We start from the raw sequence: 15,117 nt of genomic DNA on the forward strand, positions 1-15,117 counted from the left end.
AGAAGACGTTCTATCGACACAACATTGCATCGTTATATGTACTTTGTTTTATTACAAGCTTCAGAGTTGGAAGCAGTTGGGAGCTTAGAGATCTTAAGAAACGAGTTTTTACGATCATATGGCGTACTGGTAACTTGAATTTGTCTTGTTAAAGGTGACTGGGTAAAACGGAAGAATAGACCTAAGAAGACGAGCGTATTATTGAAGCAACGCTCTACATATCATGGAAATTAGGTACTTAGGGTCTTTCTTGCCTTCACTGATGAACAGTAAAGATCCTCGGTTCTTACTATAATTTGTAACTATTGTTTACTGGTTACACGATTTCATGACTGTATCTGATGGTGTCATCACTTGAAAGAGCGCGCGACAATTGGGTGAGGCACTTGTTCTCGAATTCTTGTAGAGTTTTCAAGGTAGCAGTCTCTCATCACAATCTCGTTGCTATATTCGCTACAGCTTAAAATTATATAAAGTAAAAGAGCTTTATTTAAGTACAAATAAGTAGCAAGTAACCATAAGCATAAATAAACTTGAAGAACAAGTTTCTCGCTATAAATTTGTCAGTAAACAGTGAGCCTATAGTGAGGTCTATAACAATATACTATATACTCGTTATAGACTTATTGCTATGTCCACCATATCTTCTTTCTTTCTTGGAATTAATCTCATTGAGTCACAAAAAGAGGAATTGACTTCAAAGACATGATTCTTGTACTAGATAAACGTATTGCTCTAATAAGGAATCGTAACAGCATAGCGAATAAGGACTGTACCGGTCAAACCACGATCGGAGTACGAGACTCGTGACGTTTCGAAACCCGGTCGAACGTCACTGTACCGGATATCCCGCCAGAGTCATAGACTGCGGGGAAATTTATATGTACGTTTTGATACTTTCACAGAATGTTTTTCCTCAATCAGAGGTGCATCCCCTTGATCGATTCCTTGAAATATTCCTCCCTTGGAATTTACCATGATTCTGTTTATTAAGAATTCTGTATTCTACGACTTCGCTATTTGAGAGAAACGCGATATCCTTGGATCTTTTTTTAGTAAATCTGTCATAAAAAAGTGCACTTACATAGTGTTCGAATTTTGTCAGCTATTAGATACAGTTCAGAGAAACGAATGAATTAATCGACTTTCCCAGAGTTCATTTGGTCTTACTTCCTTCTTGTACTTCCACCTCGAAACGATTGCTATAGTTCATTCGCTCTATTAACTACGATTTTGCGCAACCGATAACTTGGTGTTCTGCTACGGTACTTTTGCTCTTCGAAACATGAAGCGAGTTATCGGGAATTGCTAAAAGCGTCACGATAATAAACGGGACGGAAGTTTCGTTCAGATAAGCATACGTGCACGCGACGCGATGCTGTATACGTATAGACATTGAAACCTGTAATTCAATAATGCAAAATTCTTGAAGAGATTAGTGCCTTTGTTATAAAGACTTATGTAATACTTGAGAATCTAAGAAGTCAATAATCTTGAGATTTCCATACATCATTAACTCTTTAGCCGATCTTACACGATCAATTATATGTACTGGCGGTACATATCATTATTGCCACAACCTTACACTATCATAATTACTGTCAACATGTGAACTTGGTATCTATGTGCTACTTGTTTACTGAGAAAGTGTTCACCCATTTATTTACTGCAAACTATTTATTCTTTAATCCTTTATGAAATGTGTAAACCTACCACAGTTTAGACAAACTGAGTTAAATTGATTTAATGTTGCATAGAAAATAACGTTGCATACAAAGGTATAAAAATAAGATACAGTTCATTTCATTATTTTAGTTTAATGTTTTGATATCTTATTAAATTTTTCGTAAATTAATTATAATATTGCGTTATTTGAAAAATGACGCAATTTTTCCATAGAGAACATTTTTAATGTAAAAAATAAATTCAGTATTAATATCAATATCAACCCACGAATTCTGCCCATACGTACATGATTTGTATTATCAGTATTTATTGACACTGACAATATTTTAGTCTATATGTATATGATACATAAATCCAATTATACAGCGTATACTTAAAAGTATTTGTTTCCTTAGCAAAATAATACGAAGGATTTGAAAGGGCACTATATTTGACATGCAAAAGTTCTAAAATGCATAATTATAATTAGTACCATGTAGTAAATAGTAACTTTAATAAAGTCAGAATGTCATTTATTTATCAGACGCTTATGACACAGTAGAAACAACTAAATACAATGATTCTCGAATTTGTTTATGAAACATGATTAAATTTTTTATGTCAGTTCCCTAGTATTTAGATCCTCAAGGTATTTTACATTTTATAACAAAAGTATGCAAGCTGTATAAGAATTAAACGTAAAGGTTGGATATGACGTAGATGAAAAAAACATAGTTAATATGCCGAATACGTATGAACAAATCTAAGTCATTGTATTAGGTCATTCTACAAGTTTTTTTCGTAATTTGCAAGCTTGGCTTAATAAGAAAGCAAAAAGGACTTGTGGGAGAATCTAATGTATACGTAACATAGACAATATGAGATGCACATTTCTGAACTCAATTAATCCAATTTATTCTAACAACTCGTTTTTGTTTCATGAAGAGTAGGACGAGAGAAATTTGTACAGTTTTGTCTAATTACAAGCTTACGCTAAGTACAAGCAGTTAAATACAAATCCAGGAAATTATAGTCGAATAAAGTGGAGTATTTCCCAAATTTTCGGCAAACATACGCTCGCAGTTTTAGCTCCAATTTAAATACTGTGTCAAAACAGTGATTAAAAAATGAATTTCTATTTGGACACTTATTTGGACGTATTATGGACACTTTTCGAGAATAGGTTCTACATAGATAGACAACGAAAGAAGTTCATATGAATATATGTCCGGAAATGCTTGGTTTTTTAGTTATGAGCTATTTAATGCTACGTAAAGTGCTGGCTTAAATCTCGTAAAAAGTAAGAAAAACATGAGACACTTTTGGAAGAAAAAGGAGAATGAGAAAAGTTCAAATGCACATATACCAGAAAATGCATAGTCCTTTAATTACATGGTGCTTTATATTTCTTAAAATGCTGGCCCATTTCTTGCCTGCATAGTGTGCTATCCTCTTTAAGTCCTATAGGCCCAGGGATATTTCGGCCCCTGCAATGAGTGACACACAGTGATAAGCCTTACAGAATGTATCACACCATACGCAATATAAAATAGCGTATTACTAAAAGACTAAGCATTTCTAGACATATGTGCACATGAACTTTTTTCATTGTCCTCGTGTCTACAATCTACCTTCCAAAAACGTACCATTTATTTAGAAACATCTTGTATATACAAGTACAATACCTGTTCTGAATCATAGTAATAAAATCTCTAACAATAAAGAACGTAAGAAACATTTCAAAAATCACATTAAGCGCTAAGAATTTGAATGTACCTGCAAAAATGAGAATCAAATAAAATCAAAGAATACTTTCAAGAAACCAGTAGGTACTCCTGTACACTATCGAGCACATATCGAGTCAAAGCACTATGTTACGGAATAATCTCACAAAATAGAACTAAAGGTAGGTTCATAGCTCCAAAAGTCAAGAACAGTGGCTCCAATTGGCCCTCATATCAGGGACTCGTACGCTCCTGGCAACGACCATCGAGAACGATGTTTTAGCTGCGCATGAGAAGGGTGAAACGCACGCGCTCTTACGCTCCGTTTACGCTTCACCTCGCCTTCGTTTTTTCGGCGAGGCTCGAATCGGGTTTGGGTTCGACGGCTTGCGCGAAGAAAGCGCCGACATCCCGAGAGTCAGGCGAGACCGCGCGGACGAAACGCGTCTTGGTCGATGCCATCGCGAGTAATCGCGCTCGCGGGCCAATTAACCTCCCCAATTCAGCGTGGTCGTGACGAGAAGCTCGCGTGCAGTTTTCGTAGCCGGCGTGCACCACGCGCGTTGACCATCGTCCATCGTCGAAGCATCCTTGCTCTGTTCGCGTTCCGCAAGCAAGCACGTTCCGCGTGCTCGCGACTTTCCCTACGATTCGTTTCGCCGCGCGAAACCACGCTAGTCTATTTTTGCGTCGCGAGCTTACTCGCCTCCCTTGCTCTTCCGTGTACTCGCTGACCAGCAGTGTACGCGGAAGTCGAGGAGGACGCGGTGTCGAAAATTGACTGTTCGTGGAAATTTGTATAACTTCGAATCATCGGCTCTTGCTTAATAAATTATATACGTGTCCGATAAAAAGGAAAGGGTCTGAGCAAGCGTGGAGCTGGCATCGTGTGGGTTTCGATTTATGTTTCCGTTTCTCAAAAGCGAGTGGAATGAGTGTAATGCGTGCGTCACGTATCTTAAAAACAGCGATCCCCAATGTTATTTTCTTGCCTGAATTTTTGGTTCACGAGTCAACAAGTATTTTGCACACTACGGGCGTATTACTATTTAGTTTACACTCTGCGTGTCTGAACGCGAACTGTTAGGACTTAGAAGGGGCAGGAGATAGGTTTCGACTGATCGTACTTTTGCGTTAATTTCATTTTATTACGTATAGCTGACACAAAAGGATTCCGTTTGCGCGTTAACTGCGGCTAATATTCACGAAGGGCGCTCCTTTTTAACGTTCTCTGTCAAATTGACCTGGCAACTCTTGCGAATGATGCTTGGAAATTCTCTAATCGCGGGGATCGATGACACAGATGCGCGGTACAGTCCTTTAACGAACGAATCCTACGCGCAGAGATATAAACTAAATTAATCAACGTGCTAGGGGATAAACTTTTCGATGCTTTGAATCCTCTGTGCGCGGGAATCGTAAGTTAGAGATTGTTAACTCTTTTGCTGCGAAGAACAGAAAGTATTATCTGTTTGTTTAAAACTTACATACATACATATGTATGTATGTATATGGCGTAAGGTGGTAGAAATTTATTCGCAAACGCTGACTAGACAGTATGTCTCGAATGCAAATAATTGTATGTACACTGAAAGTAATTAGGACTTTATGTCCAAAACTGATTTTCGACTTGAAAGGTTATAAATGAATGTTAATTTTGTTAATATTGCATTTGTTATTTTCTAGAAAGTGCATTCTATGAAATATAAAACATTAGTGCCATTTCTTAGACTAACTTTTGATTTTTGTAAGGGATCATTCTGAGTAAAAAATGTCATATTTGTTGATTCTATTATCAGCAAATATTGTATATTGTTCTAACAATGTCAACGATTACTGCTGTGTCATTACAGGATCGAATTTGATTCCTTGGCGTTAAATCAAATTTCTGGCGCGTTATAATAAAATCTCTAGCTTTTGGTCTTTAACTAAAAATATATGCAATGTATGACTTACATACAATGTATTCATTTTACATAAATATTAAATTTTTGAAATGATATAAATTGTTTTCTTTTCGACCACAGTATATATAGAGACTCGAATGATACTGAATAATATCTATAGATATGGGAAATTTAATTTAATTCTATATCGAGAGGTTAATACTCTACTTCACATCCAACAAGTGTAGTACTGACATAATGAAGTATCTTCTCCTCATTACAAGTCACGTGGTAATGGAGTTTGACTTCGTAAAAATTACGTCATATTAATTCACATTAAGTTTATAACTTAAAGTTTAAGATTTAAGTTTATAACTTCAGTCTATAATTTTTCTATAACAACAATACATTTTTAAATGTATTATGTACATAAGTATTGATTATTAGGATCTACATTTATAAAAGGTGTTTCAGAACTGGACTTACAAGCGGAGAGATATTAATTTTACATAAAAAAATAAGTCTAAAACATAGAATAAAATTGTTTGATATCGTACTTCATTTTTGAGAAAATTAATTTAGAATTATGATCGAGTACAAATACACGAAAGTAGAGTTTTAGTTCTTGTTCTGGTTTAGTTCTGGTTCTTGCAAAGTGCACGAGGAAGGTAAGAGGAACACTCTAGGTCTGACCACTAATTTTCTCTGCTAAAGACTAGAAACATTCCCCTCTTTCCTTTTATCCTTCAAGCGCTTAAAATTATACTTAAGTACTTTCGTATTCAACTAAAATTCGAAGTTAATTTTCTTAAAACTGAAGCATGATACTAAAAAGTTTTATCTTAAATTTTTGACTAATTTTTTCATGTAGAGTCACTGTCTTTGCACTTATACCAGTAGTTCTAAGACACCCCATGAATATAACATTTTTTGCTTGAAATGGCCTTCTATAAGATTTGTTAAAGTTTTTACATTTATTTTGTAACGTTCTGTGTATACAATCTCAGCTGTCAATGATTTTTCATATGTATGCACTACCTTTTGGTTTCTCTGACTATAATCGTCGCGAAATTGAGGAAAACTGAGTACTAGTGAGTTTTCACTTGAAATACTATTCCGCAGTCAAAGGGTTGACAGTACACGAATTTCTTGTTATAAACTCGTATTACTCTTTTAATTTCTTGGAACGCGGTGTCAATATTATATTTATTAGATATTTCATTAAAAAAATTTAACTTATAATACCCTTCAAAAAATGTACAACTCAATTTACCAATTTGTATACATTATACATGAATATTTTTCGTATCAAATATTAAAAATTAAATATTAGTATAAATGCTGTAGCTCCATCATATGATAATTAGGGGAATAAGCCATTAGGGGACGCTTTCAATTCTCTCTAAAAGCAAATTCCTTGCATCGTGTTCCAACTTTATAACGAGTGAATAGTACACAATCGTGCATAAACTGGACAGCTCGCGAGCACCTGTAGTCGCCGTAAGTGTTAACAGCGAGCGTAATTTGTTGACGGTTTTCAGACACGCCGCGATCATGTTTCCGGTCGCGGTGGTATTGTCATTGACTGTGGCCTTCGCGAGCGCCGAGAGCATCCTAATGACAGAGGTGTTCGTCATTCCCATCAGGCCAGAGACGTTCGACTGGAGCAGCGGCGATGGTAAGGAGGAAAAGCGAGTCCCTTGCCCTGGTGTTCCTATTGCATTTCCGTGGTTTGAGTGGGACCGTGACAAGGAATAATCGTGGCCGAATAATGGCCGTTTTCGGTCATCACCCGCTAACTGGACTCTTGCTTCGCTTCGAGGTGGACAGCTTCACGCGCGTCATTCGCGACACGCCGCGAATAGCAATCAACAGAGGATCGTTCCCCTCGAGAATCGTCGTCGGCTTACAGCTGACGTTGTCACGTGCGTGTGTATGCGTATCGGTACTTTCTAGCGCGACGTCACCCGTGAATCGTAAACGGCACAAACGCGACGCTACGATCCTCTTGTTTACGACGGTGACGAGTCCAAGCGTGACTTACCATTTCCCTGAAACGGGTGAAATCTTTCCGAGAGAAAAAGCTAAACCACGCGCTTTTGATTACTCAGAAATTGCATTAATCACTTTTTGCGATGACAAGAAGACTTCGACCTGTGGATATTCAGCGATGAATAATGGGTAGTTTTGATTGCACTCGTTTCCAGGACGAGCTGACCAGTTCTCGTATCAGCCTTCGCTTTTGAACGCCCCTGATCTCCCATCGTGGATCCACTACACCTATAGCATTAGGGATCATCATGGTTTTCTGTATGGTGTCGCTCCTAAGGACCAGAAGTACTTCCAGGTGAACTATTGTATTCACATGGGATATGTGTTATAGATCTGTGTCATAGCTTTGATCAGGGGGGTCTTTTCGTAAAGAACGATTCGAGAAATTAAGCTTCAATTTTTGAGACTTATGTGTGTTTTAACACTAATCGCACGGACCATTTGACTTCTACTTCAGTGTAATCTCTTTCAAAAATATGAAGAATAGTTTTTGAAAAAATCAATTCTGCACCTCAGAGACAGACTAACACAAGTCGTTTGTTGTTATTTTTCAGAAGGAGAGAAAAATGATTGTAACTAAATATTTTTTAACAATATACCTACTTAAAGTAGTTATATCGTACGAATTCCCATTTTTTCCTACATCATTTTCAAATACTTAGAGGGTGTTCGACGACAGATGTTAGAAATATTAAAACGTGATTTTACACGTTAAAAGAAAACGAAAATCGAGAATAACGAAAATACATTTAAGGTTTCATTTTATAATTATTAATTGTTGAGAAAATATATCTAACTTGAGACTTATTTTTATTTTACTGCCAGCGTGCATTAATCGGGCCAGACACCATGAAGTCAGTAGAATAAGTGCTAAGTTAGACACATTTAGCACGTTTAGGTGTTCTTTCAAGAATTCTCAATGATTTTTTATTGTCGTCCTATTCTGATATGTAAAATCACCGTTTAAAATTTCTGATACTTATTGTTGAATACCCTATATTATATGCACCATATTACAAGTCCACTTAAAAAAATTCTTGTAAATTCTTCATTGATTGTAAAATATATACGATTGATCTAATGTAGAAAACATAAGCTTTCTAATGGTGCAATTTTCATTACCGTTTGTATACTGCTTTTCCATACAAAAATACTAGTTACAATTTAGATCCAAATATTCAAAATTAGGCATTTCTTGAAATTACTTATAAATTAAGTAGTTAGTATAGCTTATCTTGTAATACATATAAATCTTGCTATATTTTCAAGAATGACTATTCAAAATTGTTATAGCAATGCTACTTTACTTACACGAAGAGAACTAGAATGATTGGAAGCATTGTTACTGCAGAAAAAGTAGCGTAGATAGTTATCTAATATTCTAATGGAATAAAAAATATTTAACTAAATTAAAAAAAACTGGTTTGGGTTGGTCTGGCTTTGAATCAAACGTTTAGTACAGGATTAGATACATGCAATAACTATGAGGTGTGAGAAGTCGAATAATACTAAATTGTGATCTTGAATATTTATTAAACGTACAGTTTGAGTTGAAATTAGTTCAAGTTACTTCCATAGTCTAAAAATAGAATAAGCATGAATTTGTTTTTAAAACTTATGCATGAATGTGAAAATTGAATTCAAAATACAAATGAAACTCGTGTACGTACAAGGTATATGCGAGGTGTTCGATGACAGGTGTCAAAGATTTTAAGGAGGCATTCTGGTGCATCGACTAAAGTACTGTACAGAATTTTTTTTTATCTTAATAGTATTGCTTTGTACAACTTTTGTATTATATTAGTGTGCCTTTATGGCATATTTTTAATAATGTGTATTACACTGGCTCTGATCGGTACCAGAATTAGCCATTTATGTCCAAGCTTAAGAAAATGGCGGACGCTTCAACTTAAAACAAAAAATCTCTTCTCTTTTGCAACTTATAGCTGCAAAAATATATGAAATGTTTAAGTTAAAAAGCTAAGGCTGGTAGCGTTTGGGGTTTCGTTTTCAAGTTATTAATTATTGAGAAAACGCGTAAAATGTGTCTGGCTGGTGGTTTATTCTACTTACTTCGCTGTACTTGACCTGATTAATGCACGGCGGCAGTAAAATAACTCCTAAATCAGTCATATTCACACTTTTACAGTTTTTTGCATTAATTAATAACTCTGAATCAAAGATCCAAATGCAATTTCGTTATTTTTTATTTTCGTCGTATTTTAACATCTAGAGTCGCTCCTTAAAATTTTTGATATCTGCTGTTGAACGTCCCCTACAGAAACATGTAAAATTTAAGTTTGAATGCCATGTCATCCGTACATACAATGAATCACAAAATTATTGCCACATTCGAGAAGTAAGACAGATATGAAAGATAAAAAATAATCAAATCTTTCTACACTTTTTATTGTAAAAATATAATATTTAGACTATGAAGTTATGAAATTATGAAAACAAGTAACAATATCATTATTATTATTGGCGCATATTGTACAACATAATAATTTTCGTATTTTTAATATTTTATGGGATATGCTTTTTGTTTTATTAGGTTGAAACATTTTTTTGGCATTGATTTGATTACTATTTTAAATAATTTTATTTAATATTATGCCATTTTATCACCAATTTCTTTTGCAATGTTGTTTTATTAGTAATTGAATGTTTCCACATTTTATTAGTAAATCTGTTATACTCAATTTAAATTAGCTTAAAATCTGGTGACTGAGGAAGTGTATCTACTTATGATCTACATAACAATAATTCTCATATATTGTATATTAACTATAATTGTATATTATATTTGGGGTCGTTATCTTGGTATAATTTGAATTTGTTAAAAATAACCATTTTTAGAGTATTTTGTTTTAGATTATTTTTTGGTATATTTAAATGCATTATTTTGTCCACAATGTGTGCAATAAATTCTAAATTTTCTACGCCACAGTAACTTATGCAGTCTCATATACTTATAACTTATACAATCTTCAGTCTGTTTCATTAGAAACAGTCTTATTCTCGTTTACTTTTCGAACAATCAATCGTTCTGTAGATGAGCTCAACAGTTCCTTTCTCCCACGACTATATTTGTTTTAAATTCTGTCTTTATTTCCAAATCTTTTAATATTTCAGATGGTTGAGTAAATTCTGTTTACCGTATTTCCAATTTCTTGATATGACTTTCCACTTTTCCAGTGACAAATCGGTACATATTTTCATCATACTAAAATATTCTTTTTTGCCTTAAATAAAATTATAACGCTTTATACTGACAAAGAGTGTAAACTGTGGAGGAAAACAATAGTTCGATATTGGATAGATCAATTCTTTTTCATAGAATACGTTATGTGTAATAATATTATAACCGAAATTAGTACCAAGAATTATTACACTTCGTTTTTTCGTAATTATGAACAATTTTGTCGACTACTTTATATATTTATTAGATCAGAACCTAAATAATATATTTTTAGGGATCTTTACTTTTAAAATTTTATTTAATTTTCATTTTGTGACAATAATTTGTGCACCTTAGTGTATGTTGGTGATCATTTTTACACCATTATGAATGATATGAATGCTAATAAAAAACTATAGTAAAGATTTTAGGAGGGAAGCTCTATAGAATGAAGATGTTAAATTATCTGGAAAATTCATGTCGATTTTTAAGCAAATGAAGGCTTTTATAAAAACAACTTATTGCAATATAATATGTAAGCACCATGTGCATTTAATGATTTCAATTTGTTTCGAAGAATTTAAACACTACCCATGACATATAGAAAATCAAAAATTTGTTGGGCTAATATATCAATAAAAATAGATTAAAAGAATTTTATTAAAAGTCAGAAACACTGCGTATACGATAAAATTTTCATTGAATATAGTGTAGCATTCAAAATATTAAATAAGATGTTCACTTTAATTAGTGTATTTATAGTGAATTTGTTTTGTTCAGGTTGAATCTAATAATAATTTGTACATGCTTGTAATTAAGTATTGTCTCTTAACAAATCTGATTTGTCTAATCTAATGAATGCCAGTAAAGTAATTCCTTAGACTGTTGTATTCACAAGTACAACTCTACGTGGTTTTGCCTCTCTCTATGTGTCATTGGTATACGATGCAGGACATTCAGATAAAGGTGAATAGATTCTTGTATCTTATTTTTTTTTCTACATATCCCGCATTTAAGATAACGAACAATATGTACATATATTAAAGCGCACATATAGTGTAACATCAGTTAACGTCCTTGTTTTATGGTAACGAAAACGGAATGAGAGGGGATGTTAAATGTCAGAGTTTAACTTGATCCAGTACTATTCCAGATCAAATTGAAAGAAAAAGTGTTTTGTGGAAGGAGACTGCCTTTTATCAAAAACGGTTAAAGCGAAATCTTTTAAGTTAATTTCTTCTTTGATTTGAAAGAATTAGAAATGTTTACAATTAATTCTTTCGTAACTGTTTAATGAATAAATATGCTCTAATTTCATGTTTTTAATTATAATTTTGAAATAAAAAAAAAAACAGTTTAAATCAAGAATTTAATACAGCTATGACTATATCCCTTGCTTCTTTGATTACATATTGCAGGAAGGCTCAAATTCTACCATTTCAATACAATGACTGCTATATTACTATGTATATTCATTAACCGTCTATCGGAATATAGACAGTGATTCACAGAGTGATTCTAATTTCAAATAGAGCTTCCATTTTCTTTTCATTCTATAGTACTTCCCTTCATGTAATTTCCAATTAAAATCCTTGTTAACGTCATTCATAGTCATGCAGATGAATACTATTTACAGTTATGTAAATAAGACTATGTAATAAGGCGAACTATTAACGAGACTCATCCACTCTGGCTTATATCAATCCTATTAAAATATAAATATTGTACATTAATGGTCAAAATTTTGAAATCATTTTCTAAATTAAAAAAAAAATCAAAATTATATCGCTATGTTGCAAAATTGACATAATAATTTATAAATGATTATATCAATTTAAACGTATTAACTACTACTGAAAATATTTATTTCAAGTCAAAAGTACTTTACTATGTGGTGCACTTATAATTTTAATTGTGAATTTTAACTTCATTTAAATTGTTAGTGTACTATATTTTTATATGTACATTTAGCCACTAAAGTCTACATGTACTGTATTGCAAAGATATTTATTTGGCCCGAAAATTTTGATTTTAATGAAAATTTGTGTGCATGTAGAGCATAATTAGTTATTCAATAGAACAATTTTTTGCTAATGGGAAACCTCTTTGATGAGATGAAATGATGAAATCAATCCTCAAAGTTTCAACATAGTTTCAACAAAAATTAAACATTTTTTACATGCAAGGTTTTGCTGTGTTTTGCATCATTACAAAGTTATATTTAAAAAAACGGAATAGCAGTGATACTTTAACCGTTAAGTTTACCTTCTAAAAGTAATACACCATTAAAAAAGAAAAATTGCGTCATGTTCATTAAAATCAGAATTATCGGATTAGGTGAACTTCCTTATGATATAAATCATGTAAGTACGTAGACTTTTATGATTGACTGTATACAGAGAAAATGCAGTGTATTTCGAATACTGTTGATAATATGCAATACCAACAGTATCTAAGAATCTACTAATGTTATATACTTTGTAATACTGCAAATAATAGGCGCAAACGATCTGCTAACGATTGACATTTGTGGGCGAATCATTTTTGACATTTCCGACCTAATTTACAGAGGAGTAAAGAAACATTACATTCTGAAACTTTTTCAGCAAGTATTCAATCGTTGCAAGCAGGGTTAAAATATGTCAAAACTTTTAAAATAAATTATTAAATCTACTCATTGGTATGTTAACTTTACAGTTTCAGTTCAATTTTACGATTATTTTGAGTACTGGAAATATGACATAAAATTTTAAGTTTTAATATCATGTTATTTAGTAACTTGGAATACTGAAGATGAATGTCATTTAGTGTAGCTTACTGTTATTGTTACTACTTGTAATATTTTTCCTTTACCGATCTCAAAAAAGCGAACTCCTAAAGGAGCAAGGAAAGGCAAAAATGTAACAAGAAAAAGAGAAAGGAAAAATGTCTCAGATAGTGAATCCTCAGATTCAAAGGATTATGATACCGCTATTCCAAATTATCTGCACCTTAGGCAAATCATTACTTTGTGTCATTTTTCAATTAGACTAAAATTTCAGATATTTTTTCTTTTTTATCGATACTAAGAATTTGTAATATAAAGGTTTATTACTTTCCTTCTTATGATATCATGCAATCTTATTTGTGCTTTTTCACCGCGTTAACTGTTCATTCATCTTAAACAAACTGATATTCCAAATATGCTACACTTCCTCTGCGTATAACGTATTTGACTTCACCACAAATTGTTTTCTTTGCACTATGGTTAAATATTTTCTAACCAGTAATACTTCTTACGTTTCAATTCCACATTGAAACGATATTATTTTACAAATTTGTAGATAACAATAATATGTTTTAATTGGAATCTGACAGACTGTAACTACCCATAAGCATGTCTAAAAACTAGATGTCAGTAGCTAAGGGTGAATAAGAATTAGTAAATAATTTCAATCTTTCATATTATTCTTTTATGTACGTCATAACGCTATCATGATGGGGGAGTTTCAGCTGGAGATCGTGGGCTTGAACAAGCACACCTACGAGACGCGTTACAAGGTCCTCGACATGAACGTCCTGGAGAAAGAGAACCTGACCAAGTACGAGGTCCACCTAAAGATCGATAATCTGAACGTAGAGGACATGTTCGACCGTAACAGAACCGAGAAGCTTCTCGATATATTTAGGTCTGTGGACAAAGAGACCGACGAAAGTAACAGCCTTGATCAATAACGATCGCCGATGCGCCACGGTTCGATTTACCCTCTTTATTTATAGGACGAACCTGTGGAAGGACGCATCGGACCTCTACGTGACTTTCCTCGCCTCCGCCGTCGAGCTGGGCGCACGTCTACCCCTGAAACCGAGCGAGGGCGAAGGGTGAGTCGTCCCTGATCCGATAGGGGAAGAAATTGCCGCGGAAAACGATCGCGTGTGTGGTTCCGTTAGCGCGTCTCTTTGTTATGGTAATCTAACGCCTCGGCCCAGACTCGTTTCCTTCGGTATCGCTGACGCATCGATCGCCCGATCGACGGAAAACAACGTAGTGACGCGAGTCCCACGCATCTTCTGACTTTTTCATCGGATCGATAATTGCCACTTCCTATGAGCGTCGCGCGACATAGGATCGTGGGCAAGCATGGTCGTTACAACTTCGGTGAAAAAAATTAGCAAACTTTGTATTAGGAAAATGGTTTTGGTTGTGAACATTTGATAACATAATTTGTGGAGATTAAGAGGAGACAGAGTATTTCACGGTAATTAGTTAGAGATTTATAATTTTGATATTTGTTATTCTAGTGATGCAGTTTTGTCTTGTTAGAAGCTTACAAATTAGATGCAGTTAGAAGCTTGAAGAATCTAAGAAACGAGTTTTTAAGATCAGTTTACACACTAGTAACTTCAATGTGCCTTTTCAAAGGTGAAGACCAGGTCAAATGAAAGAATAGTTCCAAGAGTCTTCACATCTATGTGAGTACCAGCAAGCTTTTATTGAGTTAACACTGTATTCGTAAGTAGAAGAAGAGGTAATAGGTTTTATAATGTTTATTTTCTAGGAATTTGATCATTTTTTCACATACGATGATTATGTACAATCACATGTCTTTTATACAGTTGGTTTTTTAAC

The 15,117-nt window shown here is 33.8% G+C and overlaps 1 protein-coding gene across 4 annotated transcripts in view; it reads left to right on the forward strand.

Annotated features, from left to right (window-relative positions):
• The first annotated feature begins 38 nt into the window (after positions 1–38).
• The window catches only part of Scgalpha (sarcoglycan alpha), a 31,178-nt gene continuing 16,099 nt past the window's right edge, over positions 39–15,117 (forward strand). For 3 of the 4 annotated variants that reach the window (XR_013002523.1, XM_076384137.1, XM_076384139.1), the window contains exons 1-5: positions 39–234; positions 6,817–6,953; positions 7,483–7,622; positions 14,001–14,176; positions 14,268–14,369. Coding sequence is in view for 3 of the 4 variants with exons in the window: in XM_076384137.1 (XP_076240252.1) it covers positions 224–234; positions 6,817–6,953; positions 7,483–7,622; positions 14,001–14,176; positions 14,268–14,369 (566 nt within the window). In the remaining variant the exon portion in view is untranslated. Of the gene's footprint in view, positions 235–1,804; positions 4,279–6,816; positions 6,954–7,482; positions 7,623–14,000; positions 14,177–14,267; positions 14,370–15,117 lie in introns of those variants that run through there. The other variant, XM_076384138.1, reaches the window with a different exon arrangement.

This window comes from Calliopsis andreniformis, chromosome 9 (assembly GCF_051401765.1).
Source record: "Calliopsis andreniformis isolate RMS-2024a chromosome 9, iyCalAndr_principal, whole genome shotgun sequence".
Lineage (NCBI taxonomy): Eukaryota > Metazoa > Arthropoda > Insecta > Hymenoptera > Andrenidae > Calliopsis > Calliopsis andreniformis.